General features: G+C 56.7%; 11 protein-coding genes across 11 annotated transcripts; 6 read left to right on the forward strand and 5 right to left on the reverse strand.

Annotated features, from left to right (window-relative positions):
• Nucleotides 1–529: 529 nt before the first annotated feature.
• Nucleotides 530–2851, reverse strand: L226DRAFT_613799 (beta-hexosaminidase; the record flags this gene model as incomplete). The annotated part of the gene is made up of 11 exons (XM_067686546.1): nucleotides 2215–2851; nucleotides 2122–2159; nucleotides 2013–2064; nucleotides 1812–1961; nucleotides 1738–1758; nucleotides 1585–1681; nucleotides 1218–1533; nucleotides 1075–1159; nucleotides 987–1024; nucleotides 887–923; nucleotides 530–826 (listed from the first exon to the last, which is right to left on the reverse strand). Exons 1-11 carry the CDS (start codon nucleotides 2734–2736, stop codon nucleotides 530–532), a joined length of 1653 nt encoding a protein of 550 aa, XP_067534606.1. The 5' UTR covers nucleotides 2737–2851.
• Nucleotides 2852–3134: 283 nt separating this feature from the next.
• L226DRAFT_509882 (uncharacterized protein) lies at nucleotides 3135–4231 on the forward strand. The gene is made up of 3 exons (XM_067678233.1): nucleotides 3135–3452; nucleotides 3554–3858; nucleotides 3919–4231. Exons 1-3 carry the CDS (start codon nucleotides 3207–3209, stop codon nucleotides 4070–4072), a joined length of 705 nt encoding a protein of 234 aa, XP_067534607.1. The 5' UTR covers nucleotides 3135–3206; the 3' UTR covers nucleotides 4073–4231.
• Nucleotides 4232–4333: 102 nt separating this feature from the next.
• On the reverse strand, nucleotides 4334–7137 carry L226DRAFT_535925 (N-acetylhexosaminidase). The gene is made up of 7 exons (XM_067681015.1): nucleotides 6242–7137; nucleotides 6151–6188; nucleotides 6041–6092; nucleotides 5664–5813; nucleotides 5489–5606; nucleotides 5035–5435; nucleotides 4334–4977 (listed from the first exon to the last, which is right to left on the reverse strand). The coding sequence occupies exons 1-7, from the start codon at nucleotides 6764–6766 to the stop codon at nucleotides 4603–4605; spliced, it is 1659 nt and encodes a 552-aa protein (XP_067534608.1). The 5' UTR covers nucleotides 6767–7137; the 3' UTR covers nucleotides 4334–4602.
• A 76-nt stretch (nucleotides 7138–7213) lies between these two features.
• On the reverse strand, nucleotides 7214–9706 carry L226DRAFT_613802 (ENTH-domain-containing protein). Its single transcript, XM_067686547.1, has 9 exons — nucleotides 9577–9706; nucleotides 9450–9520; nucleotides 9357–9395; nucleotides 9287–9298; nucleotides 9156–9237; nucleotides 8963–9101; nucleotides 8678–8914; nucleotides 8313–8627; nucleotides 7214–8263 (listed from the first exon to the last, which is right to left on the reverse strand). Exons 1-9 carry the CDS (start codon nucleotides 9649–9651, stop codon nucleotides 7590–7592), a joined length of 1644 nt encoding a protein of 547 aa, XP_067534609.1. The 5' UTR covers nucleotides 9652–9706; the 3' UTR covers nucleotides 7214–7589.
• Nucleotides 9587–10327, reverse strand: L226DRAFT_93507 (uncharacterized protein). The gene is made up of 3 exons (XM_067687350.1): nucleotides 10046–10327; nucleotides 9923–9996; nucleotides 9587–9867 (listed from the first exon to the last, which is right to left on the reverse strand). Exons 1-3 carry the CDS (start codon nucleotides 10215–10217, stop codon nucleotides 9757–9759), a joined length of 357 nt encoding a protein of 118 aa, XP_067534610.1. The 5' UTR covers nucleotides 10218–10327; the 3' UTR covers nucleotides 9587–9756.
• Nucleotides 10328–11732: 1405 nt separating this feature from the next.
• Nucleotides 11733–12973, forward strand: L226DRAFT_464595 (uncharacterized protein; the record flags this gene model as incomplete). The annotated part of the gene is made up of 3 exons (XM_067675870.1): nucleotides 11733–12180; nucleotides 12228–12812; nucleotides 12870–12973. 3 exons carry the CDS (start codon nucleotides 11733–11735, stop codon nucleotides 12971–12973), a joined length of 1137 nt encoding a protein of 378 aa, XP_067534611.1.
• A 162-nt stretch (nucleotides 12974–13135) lies between these two features.
• Nucleotides 13136–14183, reverse strand: L226DRAFT_509895 (uncharacterized protein). The gene is made up of 4 exons (XM_067678234.1): nucleotides 14069–14183; nucleotides 13822–14016; nucleotides 13596–13754; nucleotides 13136–13546 (listed from the first exon to the last, which is right to left on the reverse strand). The coding sequence occupies exons 1-4, from the start codon at nucleotides 14072–14074 to the stop codon at nucleotides 13271–13273; spliced, it is 636 nt and encodes a 211-aa protein (XP_067534612.1). The 5' UTR covers nucleotides 14075–14183; the 3' UTR covers nucleotides 13136–13270.
• A 137-nt stretch (nucleotides 14184–14320) lies between these two features.
• Nucleotides 14321–16359, forward strand: L226DRAFT_571920 (uncharacterized protein; the record flags this gene model as incomplete). The annotated part of the gene is made up of 5 exons (XM_067684612.1): nucleotides 14321–14333; nucleotides 14385–15202; nucleotides 15256–15728; nucleotides 15783–15989; nucleotides 16053–16359. 5 exons carry the CDS (start codon nucleotides 14321–14323, stop codon nucleotides 16357–16359), a joined length of 1818 nt encoding a protein of 605 aa, XP_067534613.1.
• A 1168-nt stretch (nucleotides 16360–17527) lies between these two features.
• Nucleotides 17528–17995, forward strand: L226DRAFT_571921 (uncharacterized protein; the record flags this gene model as incomplete). Its single annotated transcript, XM_067684613.1, has 1 exon — nucleotides 17528–17995. The coding sequence occupies one exon, from the start codon at nucleotides 17528–17530 to the stop codon at nucleotides 17993–17995; it is 468 nt and encodes a 155-aa protein (XP_067534614.1).
• Nucleotides 17996–18968: 973 nt separating this feature from the next.
• Nucleotides 18969–19986, forward strand: L226DRAFT_571922 (uncharacterized protein; the record flags this gene model as incomplete). Its single annotated transcript, XM_067684614.1, has 2 exons — nucleotides 18969–19217; nucleotides 19282–19986. 2 exons carry the CDS (start codon nucleotides 18969–18971, stop codon nucleotides 19984–19986), a joined length of 954 nt encoding a protein of 317 aa, XP_067534615.1.
• Nucleotides 19987–20075: 89 nt separating this feature from the next.
• L226DRAFT_93548 (uncharacterized protein) lies at nucleotides 20076–20763 on the forward strand. The gene has a single exon (XM_067687351.1). It carries the CDS (start codon nucleotides 20164–20166, stop codon nucleotides 20644–20646), a length of 483 nt encoding a protein of 160 aa, XP_067534616.1. The 5' UTR covers nucleotides 20076–20163; the 3' UTR covers nucleotides 20647–20763.
• Nucleotides 20764–20843: the final 80 nt, after the last annotated feature.

Consider the following 20843-nt stretch of genomic DNA (forward strand, 5'->3'; position numbering starts at 1 on the left):
TTTCTCGCCTCAAACTCGACTGAAGTCATCTCAACTGGAGAGAAGGGGCGGAGGAGGGGGAGGCGAGAGTGGGTCTAGGCTATTATCTCGGCGCTTTCGAGGGATATGAGGCTATGAGCATTCCTCGCTACGGCCGCGTTGCATTCATACGTCCATCGTCGCGCGTCTTCCCGATTACGGTCTATGAGGAATTGATAAGGAACGTCAGGGTTCAGCCTATGCGAGTAACAATCTCGTTAACATACTTACCGCATAGAAGGTTCATCTGATATCCGAGAAGACTTCATATTGGCGGACAGAACCCTATACACGTGTTGTGACACGCTGTTGTCAACAAGTAGAAGAACGAGAAAGTTCAATAACATTGCGGCCGTGCTGTGGCGTGGTGACGGCCCCAGTCAACGTGAAGGGGAGTCTGCGTGCACATCCACATCCACGGGCAAAAGCGCATTACCAAAGCACAATGTGCGCCGCGTTATTGAGACAAGGTATCGCTGATACAGGGTCAACAAAGTATGCGGTACCGGCTCTAAGAGTCAATGTTACACAATCCAGGCCTCAGTGCGCACCACATCGGCTGCAGCTGAATGGCTTGGATGCCTCTCTGCCTCATGCGGAACGCGATGTCGTGCAGCCGCGGGAGCGCCTCGTTGGAGTCGCCCCCCGGCCCGGACCAGAAGACTTCAGCGGACGTCGCCGCACGGGGCCAGACTATCGGATCGAGATTCTCCGGACCGGATTGCTCAGCCCACAGCAGCTGCTCGCCACCAAGTACGAGGTGCGCCTGTGACTCGGAAATGTTCGCCTGGGGATCGAAGGTGTACGCCTGCAGGACAAGGTGGTGAGGATGGTTTCCACATGTCTATGAATGTGCGCGAAGACAAACCTTCTGCCAGGTCTTGAAGGGGTCGCACCAGCTGTTGCTGTGGTTCCAGAACACTCAATCAGCAACTGATGCTGTGTGAAAAGGTTGGCCATGTACGTACCCAACGTCCTTCCCAATCCATTCTCCGGCACCACAATCCTGAGCCCGTGTCAATACACAGAATGAAGCTGCAAATCTCCAACGCCTACCAGGTAGAAGTAGTCAGAGGGACCATGGACTAGTCGGAAGTTTTTCTCCGCGACGGCAGCAGCGTTTGCGGACGAGATCCACACCCTGTGCAACGTCAATCAGTCAGAATTACGCCTCCGAAACCTGTGCGACATGAACACACAAGACAATCGTCTCGTTCGAGAGCGTTATGTTGTGGTCAAGGACCATCTCCTCCCACACCGCCGGCGTCTTGCCCTCCGCTATGATCGCCCCATGCGTGTGCTGCGTGAAGACATCCAGCGCCTGCTCCAGTGTGCGCCCGGTTGCTTTCAGGTCGGCCTGTGTCTCGGCATCTTGCTCGTAGCAGTTGGCATTCACCTCATCACCCCCGGTGCTCATGATCGTTGATGGAAACATTTTGGCGACGGCAGAGAGCAAACCGGCGGTGAAGTTGGTGGTGGAAGCTGATGCGAGACGGAGCTGACCCGAGGGAGGCTCTGTGCGATGAATCAACAATGGCGCAGTCATTGGGACAAGAGTCCACGTACCAGCGGCGAAATCTGACCAAGGCGACGCGATTGGGCACGCAATATGCTCCGGATGCGCCGCCGAGATAATTGACGTATGACCAGGGGTGTCAATTTCCTGCGAATCACCGGAGTCAATGGGTGGCATAAGCACAACACGGTCTGATTGCATACCACTACAACGTCAATGCCGCGCTGCGGAGATACTATCAGAAGTATAGCCGGCATCATAGTGCGCAGTAACTCACAGCACCAGCGTAATCCACGATGTCTTTGACGTCGCTTGGGGAATAGATCATGGAAGGGTCATATGCGCCCTTACTGGCAAGCTCAGTATAACCGGGCACCTCGAGAGGGAAGCTTTGGCTGTCGCTGACGTGCCAATGAAATTGGCTCATCTGTATTGTATTTGTGAGCATCATACCTACAAATACAGATGGAGAGCGTACCTTCACCATGGTCATTGCATCCAGTGTGCGCTTGATGTCGGAGACAGAGAAGCTGGAGGCAAATATGAGTAACCACAAGCACAACTCCTCGTTCGATATTCGGACTGACAAGTTGCGCGACGTGTCCAACATGAAGCCTCGCCATGGCTATCAAGACAACGATTCAGTACAAGCCATGAGGTAGTTGCAACGAATCACTCACGTATGCCGGAGCATCGGTGATTGTGACAGGTGCTTCAATCGTGTAGAGATTGCCTGACCATTGGTACCAGAGTTGTTCGAACGTCGTCAGGCCGCGATACAACCCGAGAGTGGAGTTGGCAGTGAGAGTTGCCGCAGAACCGTCAGATGGGATCGTGAGCGAGTAGCCCTCGCTACGCGTCTCGATTGCGAGTCTTGCTTCCTCAGTGATACTCCGAACAGTCGCGCCTTTGGTTAACGAGACATGTAGGGACGCGAGTGACTTCGCATGCTGTATGACACTGCTGTCCGAGGAACCACGTCCGACGACGACACGTCCAAGCTTGTCGTTCTTCAGGTGCGACTTGGTGCGCGCAACGGCGTCTGACAAATCAGAAGGTGCGTGCAGAACGTTCATGTGGATGTCGAAGTCGGGCGCAAGCTTCAGCGCGGTCGTGCCGGTCTGCAGAGAACGCGGGAGAGGCCAGAGGCCGAACACCCCACCCACGGGCACGAATACGAGCAAAGCAATGGCAAACCTCATCGCAAGGGCGTCGGATTCAAGGTCGCGTGTCTCGCCGTCCCCTGTCCTTATATACGCTCGCGTAGGTAGCTTTCGCACAACGAGATCAACAGAAGTTGACTATCGAACGCAGAGCAGCTGATCCCGAAGGCTGTAGCTCGTTCCCAAAAATACAATCAAAACGCATGGGCAAGGACAGGGAAGGCATACATATGGCCCACCTTCGGCTTCTCCGCGTGGTCGATGGACGCCGCCGCCGGCATGGCGGGAAGCGTTGTCTGAGTCTCAGCCAGATAACGGAGTTTACGGCACCTTGGGGTCGGGGCTAGATGCATTCGGAGGATGAACCGGGAATGTACGACTGCATTTGGAGGACATCAGGGGACACTCGAGAAGGACGAGATGAACGTCCGGGACAAGGTCGAGCTCGACGGCGCTTGCGAGACGCAAGCCTTCTCGCCCCAACCGCGACCGCCGACCAGCCAGCCTCCATGCCTCCAAAACACTTCCTCACTAGCAATTTCCGCGTCGCATTCGAGGAGTACTTTCAGTCGGATCAGCAGCGCAATGCCATAGACACGCTGCAAGAACACATCACGGAGGTTCGCGACGGCACCGAGCAGCAGCGCCGTGAGCTGGGTGTGTCGAGGCCGCAGGACACGACCCCAGCCCAGGTCGAGGATAGGATTGCTGCATACCTGGACAAATGCTACTGGCAGCTTGCCCAGTTTTACCGAGTGCGTATCCTCCGCCTCTTCTGACGGTCTCCCTTCACCTGTCTCCTGTGTATGCTCGGATATCCGAGTGGTCTGACCTCCAGTTTCGCGCTCTTTTACAGTACTCCAACCCATGCCGCATCGCGGAAGCTGAGCCTGCTCTCCGTGAAGTGTTGCGCTACGCACAGGCAAGGGGCGCGAGGAGAGACGTGACGCCCGAGCTCTACCTCGCGGTCGCCATCAACAAGATCCCGGAGAAACAGCAGGAGGCCCTCTCAATATTTGCCTCCGCATTTGACCACTACGAGGAACACGGGAACCCCGCCCTCGGACCACGATCAGAGCTATGGGCTCGTGCCAGCTGGGCCAGGCTGCTGAGGCGAGTCGAACGCGTGCGAGACGCGGAGGTGCAGGAACGAGCCATCGTGTACGTCGCATTTTCTCATTTTGAATTCCTGAGCATCGCTTATATGATTGTGTCCTCTAGGGACTGGGTCGTATCTCATCCGTTAGTCCTGCCGCCGACCAAATTACGGGCTCTCGTGAGCGACGAAGCGGACAGCGGGGTGTTAAACAATATCGTGGAGCACCCCGAGGTACAGGCTGCCGTCGAGAAGGCGCGTGAACGAAAGAGTACTTGAAGCTCATAGGTGCGATGATGGACTCAATCTTCATATGCCTGAGGTCTTCCTTCCTCCCTCACAGGACCTCCTTCTCGTGCGTCGTTTTACGCAGATGGGTTACCTATGTGTAGCACGAGTTTTACAATCAATTCCAATGACATACCTTGACCTTGTCGCAACATATTAGAACGCCGATTCTGCTGATGATGGAGAACCCAAGGATGCCGGACAGAAGAGCGCTGCCACTCTGTCCTGTTCCGGCCACAAAAGATCTGACTTGTCAGATAAATATCGAAACTTGTGAAGCAGCCTACAGGTCGCCAGATTCCAGAAATGTGCCGAGTCCGGACGATGGTGTACTCGTTGTAAGGAAATATCCAGCTACGACAGTACAAGCAGCAAACGTGGAGCAATCAAAGCCGAAGTCCGGTTGAAAAGTATCCATTCCATTAAGCGCTGCATTACTGTTATACTCGTATGAAGCAAGAATCCACGTAGAAGAGGAACAGGACAAACGAGCTCCCAAACGGGTGCTTTTGAAGCACCGCTCAAGCAGTGAGATCGCACACGCCCGGACGGAGAGCACACCACTCCGGTTGGAGTGCAATTGCTTTGATGCCACGCTGGCGCATGCGGTATGCGACGTCGTGCAGACGGGGAAGGGCAGTGCTCACGTTCCCGCCAGGCCCGGTCCAGAAGAGCTCCGCCGACGACGCGGCGCGCGGCCAGACGGTGTCGTCGAGGTTCTCCGAGCTCGACTGCTCTGTCCAGAGCAGATGCTGGCCGCCGAGGACGAGCTTCGCCTCGTCGGCAGTGAGGTTTGCGACGGGGTCGAATGAGTACGAGAGCTGCCAGCTCTTGAAGGGGTCGCACCAGCTGTTGCCCGTGGGGAAGTCCCCGACCCAGGCACCGTGGCCACAGTCCTACATGGCCGTGACCGTTAGAGACGGATAACGCGAGGTAGAAGCTATGCAACACACCAGGTAGAAGTAGTCAGACGCGGCGTGAATGAGCTTGTGGCCGCTTTCCGCGACGGCCTTGACATTAGCGGAGGAGATCCAGACCAGAACCTTCGTATCCACCGAGAGCGTCACGTTGTGAGCGAGGACCATCTCCTCCCAAACGACCGGAGTCTTGCCGCTATCCTCGAGGACCTTGTGCGTGGACTGGGTGAAGTCGTCAAGCGCCTGCTCGAGCGTGCGACCGGTAGAGTTGAGGTTAGCTTGGGTGGGCTCGTCGATGCCATAGCAGTTTGTGTTGAGCTCATCACCACCAGTGCTGAACATCGTCGAAGGGAACATCTTAGTCGCGGAGCTGAAGAGGTCCCCGATATACTTCGTAACATGCGCATCTGCGAAACGGAGCTGGCCCGCAGGAGGCTCTGCAGAACAAGTGTCAGAGTTCTGATTTAAATACGGAGAGGTACCCACATACCGTTGGCGTAAGTAGCCCAGGGCGTGGCACCAGGGCAAGCAATGTATTCAGGATGTGCCTCCGCAATGATCGCAGTGTGGCCAGGGGTGTCGATCTCGACCATCACGTCGATGCCACGCTGGAATTGACTGATATTCAATATCAACTACGTCGGACCAATGAAATAAATTCTCACAGCACCGGCGTAGTCAACAATATCCTTGACGTCGTCAGGAGTGTAGATCTTGGATGGTTCGTACGCGCCCTTTGCAGCAAGGTCGGTGAAGCCAGGGATCTCGAGCGGGAAGCTCTGGCTGTCGACGACATGCCAGTGGAATTGGTTGAGCTATAGCGCATGCGACCTTCAGTAATGTTCTCAACGCTATCCAGGACAACAGATATGAAGTACAGGTGCATCGCCACCAAGGGCAACCGCAAGACCTTGACGTCATCGGACGAAGGACATTATCCTGAAGCATTGGCAGCATCGTCAAGCTTGTCCTTCTTCCGCCTTGCAACTCGAACTACCCATGCATCCGACCAAACGAAGATCAGCCAGCAAAGACCACATACCTTGACCATGCTCATCGCGTTGAGCGTCCGCTTGATATCCGCGACAGGGAAGCTAAGGCGGCATATTTCAACACGAGGTCCGGCACATGAGTGTACTTGGGAAGGCTCACTAGTTACGCGCGGTATCGAGCATGAACCCGCGGTAGGGCTACGAAGCGTATTTGAGACGACCAAAGAATACACGATTCGGGACAGACGTACATATGCAGGTGCATCCGCGATCTTGACCGGAGCATCAACAGTGTAGGTCGTGCCGGAATGCTCATACCACAGCTGGCCAAACGTCGTGAGGCCTCTGTACAAACCGAGCGTCGAGTTCGCAGTCAAGGTGGCCGCCGAGCCGTCCGAGGGGATGGTCAGCTGGTACGCCTCGTCACGGTCCTCGGGAGCCTTCTGCGCCTCGCTCGTGATGGATGTCCACTTCGCGCCCTTCTCAAGTGACAGCGTGAGCTTTGAGAGCGTCTTCGCCTTAGCGAACGAGGCCGTGTCCGACGAGCCGCGGCCGACGACGAGGCGGCCGAGCTTGTCCTTGTTCAGCGCGGCCTCTGTGCGGAAGACCGCGTCCCAGACGTCGTTGGGGACTCCAGGGCCGGAGACGGTGATTGTGAAGACGGGGGAGAGCTTGAGCGTCGTGGTGCCAGTCTCCGCGCTCTTGGGCTGCGGCCAGAGACCATAGGCGGGCTGGCAGGCCACAGCAATGAGTGATGCAAGTGCAAGGAATTTCATGGCGAAGTGAGGGCCCGTGAAGGTGGGGCAGAGCGGGAAGAAGGAATAAGGGGAAAGGAACGGAGAACGTTCAATGGGGTAGGCGGACGCGTCTGCGCTTCCCGTCGCGATATATAGCCCTGATCTCTCGGAGTCCTCGACGGCGAACCTGGAGTGCACGCGGTGCAGCCAGTACGGCTTGATGTCGAGGGGCCAAGTCTATCGGTCGCATGATACAGAGGCCGCCTTCTCCATCAATGGCATCCAGAGTCCGTGTGGAGGCTTGCGTAAGGCACAGAGGGGCCCGCGACGTGACATACATATGCACCTCGACAACTCTCACTGGCAGGTAAGGTCATCCCGGGGACGAAATGAGGTCGAGATAAGGTGCAAGGCGCATGGAAGCAAGGCGCGCCGCGGCCCGCATGAGCCCTCGGTCATGACGCTCACTCACCGCAAAGATCTGAGGCTGTGTCTGGGCTGAGTCCTCTCAGATCCGTGGCCAATCAGCGCTCAGCGTGGATACATAAGCCGATTCAACAAGTTTTTGATGCATAGAGATGTCGGCTCAACCGTGAAAGTGCGGGAATCCAGCCGACGACCGACAATCTGTTCTTGATGTAAGCATCAAGTACACTGAGCTGGCAGCAGCGCCGCTATGCCGAACGGCGGCGCTATACAACACCACACGACGAGGCTAACGGACAAGGGTAACGCATATACGGGCATCCTCCAGAACAACTCACAATGAAGTCGGTACCTATATCATGAGTACACCCAACAAGACAACCATAACCGGGACCTCTATCTCCAAACATAGCAAACATAGCTGAGCACCTTTCCTTCAGAAAAGCAGGTCATCCAGCCCGTTTCCAGACGAAGCCGGCGGCGCAGCGCTCGAGGCCGCAGGAGCACCAGCGAACGAGCCAAAGCCAGAGCCTGCCCCTGCAGGAGGCCTGTTCCCTCCCCAGATCTGCGCCTGGGCCTTCTCCTTCTCCAAATCCTTCATGCTCTTCTGCTGCGGGACAGCCCCGCCGGCAGGCTTGGATGCAGACCCAAGGGACATGGACCACAGGTCATCGAAGCTCGCTGCCGGCTTCGACGGTTGCTGTGAAGCCGTGCCTGGCGATGTCGTCGTAGCACGGGGTGGTGGAGACGTGGGCGACATGATGCCTGCCTGGCTCGGAACCAGAGGAGCACCCATCGGAGGGGGAGAAGCCATCATCGGACGCATCACGTTCTGCATTGGGTTTTGAACTGGCGCAGCAGGAGGCGACATGTACGGTGGTCTAGCCGGGGCTGCTGCGCCACTGGTAGAGAGCATGTTGAACAGGCTGTTGTTCGAAGGTTGCGTTTGCGGTTGGTATGCGGGGGGAGAGAGCGGGGCAGCCGGCTGGGCTGCCAGAGGAGGCGGTAGAGAAGTGGGAGCAACTACAGCAGAGCCGAGGAAGGAAGCGGTAGCAGTAGGCGCTGCGGAAGGAGGCGCGCTTTGGAAGTCGTCAAAGTCATCGTCACCGCCTGATAGACCTCAGTATCATGTAGGCTATGAGTGTTCAAGAAGACGCACCTGCATGCAACGTGTGTACACCGAGTGCTGGCAGCGCTTTCTCCACAGCGGCAGGAGCACCGAATTCATCGTCATCCATACCCAAGAGATCAACCTCCGGCTGTTTCGCTTTGGGCGGTTCCGGGGCAGTAGGGAGAGTCGAAGAACGCTGAGGTGTTGAGGTGCGCGCGGAGGAACTGGCACCGGCGAGCGAGTTGGAACGACGAGTGGAGACGATGTCATCGTCGCCCGCGTCGTACTCTTGGAAGTTCCTCCTGGAGCTGGACCCGCTTCCGCCGAGGCTGCCGCTGCTGGACCCGCCGTAACTGTCGTATTCTGACAGGCAATTCAGGTGATATCGAACCATGCACAACAAATATACGCACCGCCACGGCCACTGTAGCTTCCACTGTCATAACCACCGCCTCCGTAGCTGCTGCTGCCGCCGTAGCCAAGGCTATCACTCCCGAAGCCGCCGTAGCGACCTCCGCCGGAGCCGAAACTCATGGAATCATTGCCAACACCGGTATACTTGTGTTTGTTCTGCTTCGCCTTGCGACGCTCAGTGCGTATTTTCTCCACGTCGCCGAGGAGTTCCACGAGTTCCTTTGACCTATTCCGCACTGTGGAGTGTCAGCCGATATGACTGCTTCTGCAGTACCACAACATACCATTGATACCCTGATCCTTGCCCTTCTCATCCACATAGTAGAAGTTCCTCAGCATCTTGATGGTGCCAATATGGGAGCGCGCATCGTCGACGACGCGCTCACTACCATTCTTGACAAGGTACTCCAGCAATTGTAGGGCCTTCGATGATGTTGAGATGAGACAATAGATGGAAGCGTGCAATGGCATGCTCACCTTGTAGATTTGTCGCCACTGACGCGCCTCCTTCTCCATGAAGCGCGAATAGATAGCAGGCATAATCTCGTTGAAGTTTTGGCTATGCTGCATCAACGGGCCAGCCCGACACAAAAGCCACGGCCACTCACAAGTTGAAGGTCCTACAGCGCAACATACCATTGATGAGATGCGCGCATAACAACGGAACAGCTCACGTACCCTTGAGCAATCTCTTGCATCAACGTCGAGCTCGCCCCCCTACGCGTACGCGACTAAGCACTTCGGCACCCGCAGAGGAGTAATGAAACATACCAGGGCTCGTCATTGGTGGCATCCCGGACTTTGGCTTCCATCTCGCTGACATTGAAGACGACATTCTTGGCCTGCAGGAACCGTGTTACCGTGTTTCGTTCGATGCACAGCAAGGCGTACGACGCACCTGGTTGTACATCGACTTGATGTCGTACATCGAAATCTGCGAGAGCGCATTTCCGAGAGACTCGAGGCGGTCCATGGCGAGCAGCGACGTGGAGGGTGGACGTGGTGGTCACTGGTCAACGGTGATGACGGCGTCGGCCGTGTCCGCGCCATTCCGGGAGCGTGACTGAGCGGTGCGCCGTTACGTGACGTGTGATGTGGTCACACTTGGGTGGGCCTTGCGGAGGTCCGGTCCGCCTCGATGCTGCCAGTGAGAGGACCACGACGTCCGGATGAGCTGAAGTTTCTGACCCTGAGTACGAGTCTCAGGTGAGTCCTTTGAGCTTCCTGTCAACGAAAATGCTAACCATCCCTGGTAGAATATGTCGAGGACTCGCGTAGAGCGCTGTTTCATATGACGTTAACAGAAAATACAGTTCACCTTTCCGTTGAGTCAGCTTCCCGAGCAAGGCCGAATATCATGGACTCACCTTGAACCACTACACGCCGCTCTGTGCGCGATGCCATCGAAGCTCGCGCGCAAGGGGCACGTCTGATTGTTCTGCTCAACACCAAGACATCCGAGCCGGAGAATCTTCCCATCCCAATATGGGATGCTCCTGCGCTCGAGGGGATGCCGCGATGGCTCGTATCTGATGACATTCCTTCCCTCGGGCCTCGCGTAGATAGATATATAAGTATCGTTCCCAGCGCTCTCCTGGACGTGTCCGACGACGTTCATGACCGCTACGACCCACCACGCCGAGTTTCAGGTGAGTGGTTCACCCTGTATGCGGAAACAGGACGAGCTCTGAGAAGGGTTCATATCCGCAGCACCATGCCTTCCATTTTGTCACGACTACGTATGCGTACTACAAGCCAGCATAGTACCGCATCCGCCCCGGCCCCCAAATCGGACTTCATGCCTGCGTCGCCACCGCTGCTGCCACCTACAAATATGCCCACACTTGTCCCGTCCCGCTCGGAGCCCCAGCTCGTCGACCGCAGGATCATCGAGGATTTACCCGCCTTGCTCGGCTCGCTCGAGGCAACCCACACTTTAAGCGGTGCTCTCAGACCTCCCCGCCCGCGGAAGCGGTCAGGCCTCCGCACGCTCGGACTCCGCTCGAGAGACCAGTCCGTCACCCGTGATGCCCAGGACCCCGCCTCCGAGGAGAAGGAGAATGAAGAGGTTCCTCCCACCGCGAACATAGCCGCACCCTCGGCGTGGAAAGGCAAGCAACGCGCCTCGGGCTCACGCTTCTCAACGAGCTCTCCATGGTCGACATTTGGCAGACACAGACCGCGGGCTCCGCGTTCCCTGTACAGCAGCCCGCCCTCTGCTCGGAGTTCTCGCATGGCAAGCGTCGATTCGGGAGTACTCCGCACCTCGCAGACAACGTCCAACGGGGCCTCAACTGCATCGGTCGACCACTCGAACTCATTGCCGACGGACAACAGCTACGATGTCTCCGTCCTTTCCACTCTTCCCGGCTCTGGGTCTAACTTGTCCTCTCACTCTCACCGGTCCGCCGCTGTCACGTTCGGCGTCCGTAGCCCGCAGCCGGCAAGCATCCCACTCCCGACGTCCCCTCAGGGCGATGCGAACACTTCCATGCCTGTCTTGCCATCAACATATTCGACCGAGAACGTGCCGTCTCGCGTGAACACATTCCCTAGAAGGCACAAGCGACGATCTCGCTCAGCTCAACGCGAGACACCTCGACAACCTATGACATCTTATAACCATGATGACCACTTTCTCAACGACTTAGCTATGAGCTCAAGCGTAGTAGTAGTGCATGCTGAGGGTGCCAAGCTCGGACTCGGATGGACGGAAGGGGTTACCCGCGGTGCGGATGCGGATGCAGATGGCGCTAGCGGACAACCGGCAATTGCCGCGCCTCATGCAGGGCATGCGTTGTGCGAGGGAACGACGAGAGACAGGCCTTGTTCAGATTCTCCCCGTCTTATACCCCCTCCCCTATCGCCGTCGTCGCCCACGTTGCACCGACTGCTAGACGGTGAGCATGGCCATCGCGCCGCCGATGTTGTTGCTGACCGCCCGCGTTGCCATTCACAGCGGAGAACCAGAGCGACGGCGTTACAGATAACTTATCGCGTTCTTCCCCCTACAACCCTGATTTGCTGGCGCGAGAGCAGGAGGAGAGGAGTTGGATGGCAGACCCGCGCAATGCAGCGAGCACGTTGACGAGGCAACCCAGCGACACGAGGGACAGATCCAGACGAGGATCGAGCAATGGAGGTGCTTCGCGCACCGGCACCCCCAGCAGGACCCGCAGCAGCAAACGTGCATCCCAACTCAGCGAGCAATCTACTCTCATCGCCTCTGCTTCATCTTCTTCAAAACACCACAATGGAGGGGCTGGCCCGTCTTCTGCTGTATTTCCTTCCATCACGACCTCTTCACCCTCCACGCCGCAACGCGTCCCCCGCACCCCACGCACGGCGAGCGAGCCTGGCCTCCGCTCCGTCTCCGAGAAGTCAGGCCTCGAGACCCCGGTGAACAACAAGGGCAAGCGCAAGGCGGAGGATGTGGACCTGACGCCTCCCGACCAGCGTACCGGTCATCATGCTACATTTGTCATACCCACCGATGGCCGTCGTAGGTGTCGCGCTCATCAATCCTCGTAGGAGCTAATTCCTTGACAGGTTCTCACCACACCTCTGAAGTCTCAAAAGCGCCATCCTCGTTCAACGGCCGCAAGCGCGCCCGCCTCTCGACGCCCTCTGTGACCGGCAGCCCTAGTCCCGGACACTCGCGACCCACCTCCCTCCAGCGACATCCAACCGACTCGTGGCCCAGCCGTACTGCCGTCCCTTCTGGACTTCATCGGGCGACGTCGAAGACCGCGTCCATGCGGTCCGGCGCGCGCCCCGAGTCCATGAGCGTACACCGACATACTCCAGCGGACAGGCGGCGGAGCATGTCAGAGATCTCCTTCCCTATCAGTGCGCTTGTGGCTCCCCATGCCCCTTCCGTGAGCGTACGCTCGGGTGGCTATTATATGCGTGACCCTCGCAAGGCGCCTCGCGTCCAACCTACGCCATGGAGTCTGCGCCTGAATTCGGAGGATGAGCAAGGTTCTCCGATCCACGCGTGGATGTTCTTCATCGGGTTCGTTCTCTTCCCATTGTGGTGGGTGGCAAGCTTTTGGAGGATCCCTCAAACAAGACGGGTCGGCGGGACGGACACGGAGAAGGCCGTGACGCTTGACGACCCGCAGGTTGAACATGGTGCGTCTTCATCTTGCTCTGCTTCCTTAGCAACTCCCTGAAGCGACGTCCGCGCAGATGCGAGGTCCTGGCGGTTGCGGTGTCGAATCATGTCCGTGGTCTCGTTCTTCACCTACATCCCCTTCATCATCCTGGTGGCCATCTTCGTCCCGCGCAGCTGACGCTATAGAATCGCGATACGTTCCGTGTCTCGCTACTCGATCTGCTATCTGTCCCCACATCTGTCCGTGTCCCTCCTTCAGGGTCTGTGTCCGGTTGTCACTCTTTTCGGCCCCATTCCTTTGAACATTGAGCGTAGTTGGTTAGTAATGTTGCAGTCGGACCTCAGGCTCTGCAAGAAGTACTCTACATCTCCGTCGTCGGACATGTTGTGCAGTATATACCAAGTACATACATACATGTCAGGAACCAAGTAATCACTGTTGTGCATCATCCCACACGGAGCCGACCGAGCGCGATCAGTCTTCCTCCACGTCAAGGTCTCCCTCGATGCCGGCACCTTCTCCGGTGTCGTCGAAGACGACCTCGGTTGCGTCATAATCCCAGTGGTTAGTGTCCTGGTAGTGCTCCTGGTACTCGGAGTAGACCACGTGCTCGACGAGCATCGCTTGTTGGTGCTCCTCGCCATTCGTCGTGCCATTGACCGCAGGGGCAGGTTCACGCAGTGAAGCCTTGACTGTGCTCAGTATGTCGTCCATCTTGTCGCCAAAGCGGTCCTCTAGCTCCTCGACAATCTGGGAAGCTGTGAGCAGGGGGACGATTGGCACAGTGACATGGACGTACCACATACAGCTCTACCGGTTCCGTCGGAGCCAAGTTCACGATCTGGAGCTTCTCGGCCTTCGTCAAATCCCACTGGGCAAGGTTGCGAGTCAACTGAGCGATGCCCTCCGGACATTGAGAGGATGTAGGCTGGTAATCCGCAGAAAGGTACTGGATAGCCTATGATCATGTCTGTGATGAGTCGGCCTCTAGCTCTCGCTACATGCAAGCTTGAGCATGGACTCACCTCAACTTCCACCGTCCTCAGGTTTTCGCACACATCGTCGGGCGGAGCCTGGTGTCGTGGAGGAAGGCCAGCGGCTTCTTCCTCCTTTTTGATACGCAGAGCAGTTTTTGTACGTGCAAGATGGTCGCTCTCGAGCTCCCGGAGCAGCGTCAGCACCTCAAAGTTGGACAGCAGCGCCGAGCGTTGATTGAGGACCTGCCGGGCGGTTCAGAGGGAGAAGATCCGCCTGCGAGAAAATTGCACTGACCTCCATAAGTCCCTTAGAACGAGCCCGATAGCATACAGAGCAGTCTAGAAATACAGAAAGAGGTCGTCGTCGCGTGCAGAAGATCTCAGGTTTTTGTGCACGTCGCGGTCGGGGGTCAAGCCATTGTGGGCGCTCGCAGACTCCTCCAGCTTTCTACCCCGCCACCACCATCGGACACAGCGAGCAAAGCTTGTTTCTCTCCATCGACGCCTACTCTACGCGCTCTCTCGCCCCTCAGACCACCGCGAAAATATGCATCGACCAGGTAATCGCCCGAGCTCCCGAGAGGCAGGCGGTATGTTCACATCGCGTGCAGGTCAACCCCCTCAGCGTCCCCCAAGCCTCGGGCCCAACCCTGCACTCGGAGGCCCATTCCGCGCGCCATTTCCAGGCTACGGGATGCCCCAGCGGAACGTGATGCCAGGATATCCGGCCCTGCCAAACCAAAGAACAGTCGTGCCCCAGCCATCTCCGAACTTCCTTCAGCAGCAGCAACAGCAGCAGCGCGGACAGAATACCTTCCCGTACTCCGCTGGCACCCTCCAGCAGCAGCAGACACAGTCTCAGACCCAGCTCTCGTCGCAGAATCCGCTCTCGCACACCCCACACCCGCAGCCGACTCAAGGCTCCGGCGCCAGTTCGACGCTACCCCCGCACTTAGCGCAGAATGCCACGCCAAGCAGCCTTGCCCCGTCCGTTTCATCTCAAAGCGAGGTCGGTCTCGATCCTAATGACTTCCCTGCGCTTGGAGCGGCGCCTGCAAGTAGTACGCCTGCGATATCAAACGCGAACGCGACGAGCTATGCGACACAGGCAGGGACAGGAGCGAGCGGTGGTGGTGGTCAGACGGGAAATGGGTTGAGTGGAAACCAGCCAAGAGAGTTGACGGCGGAGGACTTCCCTGCGTTAGGCGGGCAGAGTCAGACGAACCAGCAACAATCGCAAGCAACCCAGCCAACACCCGCCGATGGCCACCCTCCAGGGCTGAACGGTTTCCAGCAAGACTCGCAACATCGACAGAACCTACTGGGTTCGTTGGCGGGAGGAGCTCAGCAGCAGCCAGGGTTGTTGAACTTAGGGCAGCAGGCAAGGAATGTGCATCCAGGATTTCTGTCGGACGCGGACAAGCAGCGGGTGCGTCTGTCCTCTCCACATCTATCCCGCTCTCTGGCCCTCATCCACCGCAGAGTTATACGATCAAGAACAACCACGCAGGCGCAGCGGCTGCATGGAATTCACCGAACGTCAACCCCAACGCACAGCAGACGGGCGCGTTCCCCAACGGCCAGCAAAACCACACGCAGGCACAAACACCTTCGCAGCAGCAGCCGCAACAACAACAAACGCAGCAGCACCTAAACGCCCCGCCAGGCGTGCCACCACCTGCCTCTTTCCCCCAGCAGCCCACGCCTGCACAACAGACTCCCTACGTCGCAAACGGTACCGTTGCAGGAGACACACAACACCATCCATCGCAGGGCCCCACACACGCCACCAGCGCTGTGCCGCAAACTCCGGCACAGCAAGTGCTCATGTCGCCCGCAGACCGTTGGGGCCTGCTCGGGTTGCTCGCGCTGATCAAGAGCGCAGATCCGGACCAGAGTCTATTGGCAATAGGTACAGACTTGGGGACAATGGGATTGGACATGCAAAATCCTGGGTGAGCACCACGTGTCTTTGGCTCTTTGGTCCTGGCTCATGGTGAACTGCTTAGAAGCCTGTACTCTACATTCATCACGCCATGGGCAGACTCGTCCGCCGCACATACGGTCGAGCCGGACTTCCACCTACCGGCGTGCTATAACGTACAACCTCCACCGCCTGGACCAAACAAGGCTGCCGCTTTCAGCGACGAGACCCTCTTCTTCATGTTCTATTCATCTCCGCGTGACGCGCTCCAGGAGATTGCCGCACAAGAACTGTACGTTGCCCTACTCGTTTCGTTTTGATACACTTCATGCTTATTCCTTTCTTTGCTTCCCAGCTTCAACCGTAATTGGCGGTATCACAAAGAGCTGCGTCTGTGGATTACGAAGGAGAGCGGTACGCAACCGTCAGCAAAGGTTCCCGGTGGCGAGCAGGGCCGGTACTCGTACTGGGATCCTGAAATGTGGGAGAAGGCGCAGAAGGAGATGACGGTGCTCTACTCGGACCTTGAGGAGAAGAGTCATCCCGTGTTTGCGCAGAGCCAGACCCTGCAGCTCAACGCGGCCAACGCAACGGCTCCTCACCCGACCGCTCAGCCTCGAGGTGGGCAGGCATTCCAGGGCATCAGTATGAGCGCAATGTAACCGGCAGGCGCGCTTCCCCTGGCGACATCCACCCCGTCTTAAACTGGACATCAGAGACATTCTTTCAATCTCCCCCTCTACGATGCCTCCCACCCACCATTGATCCCCTTTGTGTTCTATTGCGTCCGTGACCATCGTTCCCGTTTTGTGTTGGTGCTCTCTTTCGATCCTCTATCATCGAGTTAGCATACGCTTGTATCTGTAAGCCACACTCTGTTTGAATCATACCACCCGACTATTAGCTGTCCTCACAGGCGCAAAAGAATGGATGGGATGGCGGTCGTATCCTGAGTTGATTGCGCCGTTAGGGCGCTAACGTGCTTGCTCAACGACTACGACCCTCCTTCGCGCAGAGCCTGGCTAAGAACTACTGTATATGTCTGCTCGGGGCAGCATACCTTCAGACGATGTACTTCGGATCATATTCGAGCAGCTAGAACTCCCGGCGGCAAGCACTTACAGCAGTATCCCAGGCGAACCCGCAGAAAGTCAGCGCACGCTCGCACGTTCCGCTTGTGTTTGCAAGGCATTCTATGGGCATGCCGTCCGTATACTCTGGCGAGATTTGTTTCCATTATTCTCCTTGCTCTCTTCGTTTGCCAAGGTCGCTGAGGATCGTTATACGGGTGTTGCCACGTATGTGAGTGACAGAGCTGCATGCACAGAGTACCGATCACGTTGTGACCAAAACGTTTCAATGCAGATGGTTACCGGTAACGTCCCGAGGTTAGAATGGGATCGTCTTGCCTTCTACGCCTCCTTCGTAACCACCTTGGGTGATAGGGGTTCAGGGTATCCAAGAAGCGGCGGTTATCGCCCGCTACGTGGGTTCACATCGGACGTCTTGCATCACACCAGCCACTTCTGCCATACCTACAAGAGATCGTTTGGAGATGGACCTCAACTCATTGTTCAGCCTTGCTGTACATCATTCCCCCCTCTCTTGCCCACCTCACCGTCTCTGCGTCGATCAACTACTCATACGGCGACAGGTCAGTCAACCAACAGGAATGAGAAGCGGCCTTCCGGATGATGCTGTTCGCAGTTTTCTCGAAGGTCCCGAGCATTGCAAGCCTCACAGTCATGTGGCCCTCGCTGAGTCCAAAGAATGCCACAACGCCCATCGCAAGGTTGCAACACCTCCGAAACTTGACATTTGACAAGGAACATGAGGTCGACGCAGACGCACTTCGTTCCCTTGCTTCTCTGCCAGAGCCTCGGGCTCGGTCGTGTCAACATCTCGGGTGCCATCCATCCCTCATTTACCGGATTCAACGGCCTCGAGAGCCTGTCCATCGAACTTCACCCCCAGAAGGCACACATGTACGACACGTTCTCGTCCTCATGCTTGAAAAGTCTCAATATCGCCTACTATCCGGCAGATCCCTCGCTATCATTGAATGATACCTGCGAGAGGTGGACGCGCTCCTTCCCCTCGTTGCGGAGTATCGGCTGCACCATCATTTCTACCGGTCTCTGGGAAGACCACAACCGCGAAGCACTGACGGGGGCACTCAGCCCTCTTTTCTCACTCCCTACCATCTTTTCAGTCCGTCTGGGCCTACACGAGTCTCAACTCACCGTTCACGACGTCGATATTCGGGATATTGGCCTGGCCTCGGCACGTTACGAATAACTTGCCCCTCAGCGTCCACGTGGCTTGGCGTGAATTCGCTCCTCGACCTCGCTCAGCAGTGTCCAAAGCTGACGACACTCCACCTCACCTCCAGCCTTTCTCAGTCACGTCGACTGTCCTGGAACACATCGACAGCTACCCGCTGCTGAAACATGGACTGCGGCATCTGAATATCGGGTTTGCAAGCATCGACCGCGCACAGTATTCTCTCAGCGCCTTACTTCTCGACCGTATCTTCCCACATTTGGAGGTAGAACCACGAGGCTGGAACGATGTATCTGGTTGTGCCAACAGGCTCGGCGACAGCAGGAACAGCGTCACGCGCAGCGGTGACATGGGGGGTTCAATAGCTCACTGTGGTTTTTCAACACGATGACCTTGCGGAACGATGCACTTGATCTCGTCAGTTTTCGCGTTCCATCTTGCCTCGAAGTCTGTACTGACATGACTGACGGCGGCGTCGATAGTAACACCACATCGGCATCAACTATTTGGAGCCCATGATATCTCATCGGGTGCGTCTCAGCCAGTCGAATAGCTCACTCTATAGGCAATCAGAGCTCATACAGCACACAGAGTCTACATTCCCTCGTATGCTATCAAGAGTGGCGACTGATGAAAGCGTACTCGAACTGTATGATAGTGAAACCACGGATTCACTATACACGTTCATCAAATGATATCCGATGTCCTCGCAGTACGAAGACGTCCGGGAAGTTCTCTGCTTGCTGCTTGACATTCTTCTTCTAATGCATGACCTTAACGTGCACATACACCACGCACTGGGACGACCGGTCCGCAGAGATGGCGGAGAACGAACGAAGGCTTCTCCCGAGACGCGCTGTCTTCCAGTGGGAAATCTGTATCGACGTGCCAGTACTTATATGTTTCCCCACTTGCGCTCTGCGTGCCGCCTCCGCGTCTTATCCAAACACCTTACCTATTCCTCCCATCCTTTCCACTCCAGTCCAGTATGGCCACTCAGGCTGGACATGTGCAGCTGCATGAAGACATTCTGCATGCAGTATTCAACCAGTTTGACCTGGACCTCGACAATGGGGAGAAGCGGCGCACTCTCGCGCGTTCCGCTCGAGTCTGCAAAGCTTTCCATGGCCCTGCCATTCGAGTTTTATGGAGAAGGCTCGAGGACATCATTCCCCTTTTCCGAATTCTTCCGTCGTTCGTGAACGTAGGGCGCAAAGAACGCGGAGATGAGCTTTATGTGAGTTACAACGGCTACCAATCTACCGTGAACATGACTGAGCACGGAGCGTTGCTGCCATCAGATGCTCACCGACGAAGTCTCTGCTGAAGAATGGGATCGCCTCGAACTATATGCTCCATGCGTGTCCTCTTTGGGGACCCTTCCACCGTCACGGGGAGGTAACCCTTTGACAGGGAGGGCAATTATACCCTCTACCTGGGCGTATCTCACGAGGCTCGCCGCTGGAAAACCCCTATTGCCCCGTCTCCTTCAGCTGACCTGGGTTTGGACGTCCCCACAAAGCACCGAGATCCTCCAGCTCGCGACTCCCTCGTTGGAATCCTTCGAGCTGATCTGCTACGACGTGCGAACCGACGAGGAGCACGCACGTGCCAGTCGACAGGAGGAAGAGTCGTCCATCAGATTGATGCTGTCCGCCGCACTGTCAGCTGCACCCAACCTTCATGACCTGCGCCTCCATATGGGATCTTCGCATGTGGCCATCGCAGTACCACTCATCGCGAGACTACCAACACTCCGCAGGTTGTATCTGGTCAACGCAGTGAATGCTGACGCCCTTCGCGCCGTCGCGGATAAGGCGTTAACTTTCCTGTACCTGCATCAAGTCGATCTTCCAGATGCAATGGTACCCGCGTTTCGCGGGTTTTCGCATCTGAAGACGCTCGCCATCAATGACCATCCCACCAACAATCGCATCTACGAAGTGTTCTCGTCCCCTCATCTCGACGACCTCAGGATCCTGTTCTATCCTGCCGTTCCCCTGTAAACGTTCCTGGAGAGCTGCAGATTATGGGCACATTCCTTCCCCACTCTACGCCGAATTGAATGTAGCTTCGACGGACCGTCGGCTTCCCCAATCATCATAGACAACGACGACGACGACTGCCCGATCACGCATGTCCTCCAACACCTTCTCCTGCTCCCTACCATCGAACACGTGGTCATGTCCTATTCGGAAGGCGACTTCACTGTAGATGACACGGATATCAACAATATCGCACAAGCTTGGCCGAACCTAGCGGTATTGGACTTAGGCCCATCAGGCACCACGTTTGATATTGGTCCTCCGCCGGTCATCGTTACGAGCCCCGGGGTGGATTCCCTGTGTCGTTTGACGTCGAAATGCAAGCAATTGCGCTCGCTTCAACTCCCCCATCTCAGGCTTCCCAAGTCTGTTCTTGATAAGCTCGACGACTACCCGCAGTCGAACCATGGATTGAACAGCCTTCAGATCTACAGGGTCGATGTGGCTGACTGGTCTCAGGGAGGCCGGCTCCTTGATCGCTTCTTTCCACGCCTGGACATAGGCCGTCCGATGTTCCAAGGGACACCAGGTTGGGATTTTCTGGAATATGCAACCTTCAAAGCTCAGTGTAGCCGTCGGGTAGCTGCTAGGGAGAGGGACAACTTGAACCGAGCCGGATAGGCAGGGATATTTCAAACCTTATGGGGTTTTCCATGACACGTACGTTTCTCACAATCCCTTCCACGACATTGATACTCGTATCCTTGCCATGTGTGCAAAGACCCTTCAAGTTACCGTATATATGTATGCCAGAACAACGTTCTGGCATACCCAAGCCCGTGTTGATTTCTTCAACTCAAAACGTGCGAGTGTTCTGA

Source organism: Lentinus tigrinus, assembly GCF_003813185.1.
Source record: "Lentinus tigrinus ALCF2SS1-7 unplaced genomic scaffold L226scaffold_15, whole genome shotgun sequence".
In the NCBI taxonomy this organism is placed as follows: Eukaryota; Fungi; Basidiomycota; class Agaricomycetes; order Polyporales; family Polyporaceae; genus Lentinus; species Lentinus tigrinus.

What these genes read in the sequence shown, in the direction of transcription:
- L226DRAFT_509882 (XM_067678233.1), top strand. Translation starts at nt 3,207, where the DNA reads ATGCCTCCAAAACACTTCCTCACTAGCAATTTCCGCGTCGCATTCGAG. An exon ending in AGCTTGCCCAGTTTTACCGA is followed by an intron (nt 3,453 to 3,553) that starts GTGCGTATCCTC and finishes GCTCTTTTACAG; the next exon opens with TACTCCAACCCATGCCGCAT. An exon ending in GTGCAGGAACGAGCCATCGT is followed by an intron (nt 3,859 to 3,918) that starts GTACGTCGCATT and finishes TGTGTCCTCTAG; the next exon opens with GGACTGGGTCGTATCTCATC.
- L226DRAFT_535925 (XM_067681015.1), bottom strand. Translation starts at nt 6,766, where the DNA reads ATGAAATTCCTTGCACTTGCATCACTCATTGCTGTGGCCTGCCAGCCC. An exon ending in ACGCGATGAGCATGGTCAAG is followed by an intron (nt 5,814 to 6,040) that starts GTATGTGGTCTT and finishes CATGCGCTATAG; the next exon opens with CTCAACCAATTCCACTGGCA. An exon ending in CTGGGCTACTTACGCCAACG is followed by an intron (nt 5,436 to 5,488) that starts GTATGTGGGTAC and finishes CTTGTTCTGCAG; the next exon opens with AGCCTCCTGCGGGCCAGCTC.
- L226DRAFT_613802 (XM_067686547.1), bottom strand. Translation starts at nt 9,651, where the DNA reads ATGGACCGCCTCGAGTCTCTCGGAAATGCGCTCTCGCAGATTTCGATG. An exon ending in CAAGGATCAGGGTATCAATG is followed by an intron (nt 8,915 to 8,962) that starts GTATGTTGTGGT and finishes GACACTCCACAG; the next exon opens with TGCGGAATAGGTCAAAGGAA. An exon ending in AAGCTACAGTGGCCGTGGCG is followed by an intron (nt 8,628 to 8,677) that starts GTGCGTATATTT and finishes ATTGCCTGTCAG; the next exon opens with AATACGACAGTTACGGCGGG.
- L226DRAFT_93507 (XM_067687350.1), bottom strand. Translation starts at nt 10,217, where the DNA reads ATGTCATCAGATACGAGCCATCGCGGCATCCCCTCGAGCGCAGGAGCA. An exon ending in GCGGCGTGTAGTGGTTCAAG is followed by an intron (nt 9,997 to 10,045) that starts GTGAGTCCATGA and finishes CTCAACGGAAAG; the next exon opens with GTGAACTGTATTTTCTGTTA. An exon ending in GACATATTCTACCAGGGATG is followed by an intron (nt 9,868 to 9,922) that starts GTTAGCATTTTC and finishes ACTCGTACTCAG; the next exon opens with GGTCAGAAACTTCAGCTCAT.
- L226DRAFT_509895 (XM_067678234.1), bottom strand. An exon ending in TGAGGACGGTGGAAGTTGAG is followed by an intron (nt 13,755 to 13,821) that starts GTGAGTCCATGC and finishes ACATGATCATAG; the next exon opens with GCTATCCAGTACCTTTCTGC. An exon ending in AACCGGTAGAGCTGTATGTG is followed by an intron (nt 13,547 to 13,595) that starts GTACGTCCATGT and finishes ACAGCTTCCCAG; the next exon opens with ATTGTCGAGGAGCTAGAGGA.
- L226DRAFT_93548 (XM_067687351.1), top strand. Translation starts at nt 20,164, where the DNA reads ATGTCCTATTCGGAAGGCGACTTCACTGTAGATGACACGGATATCAAC.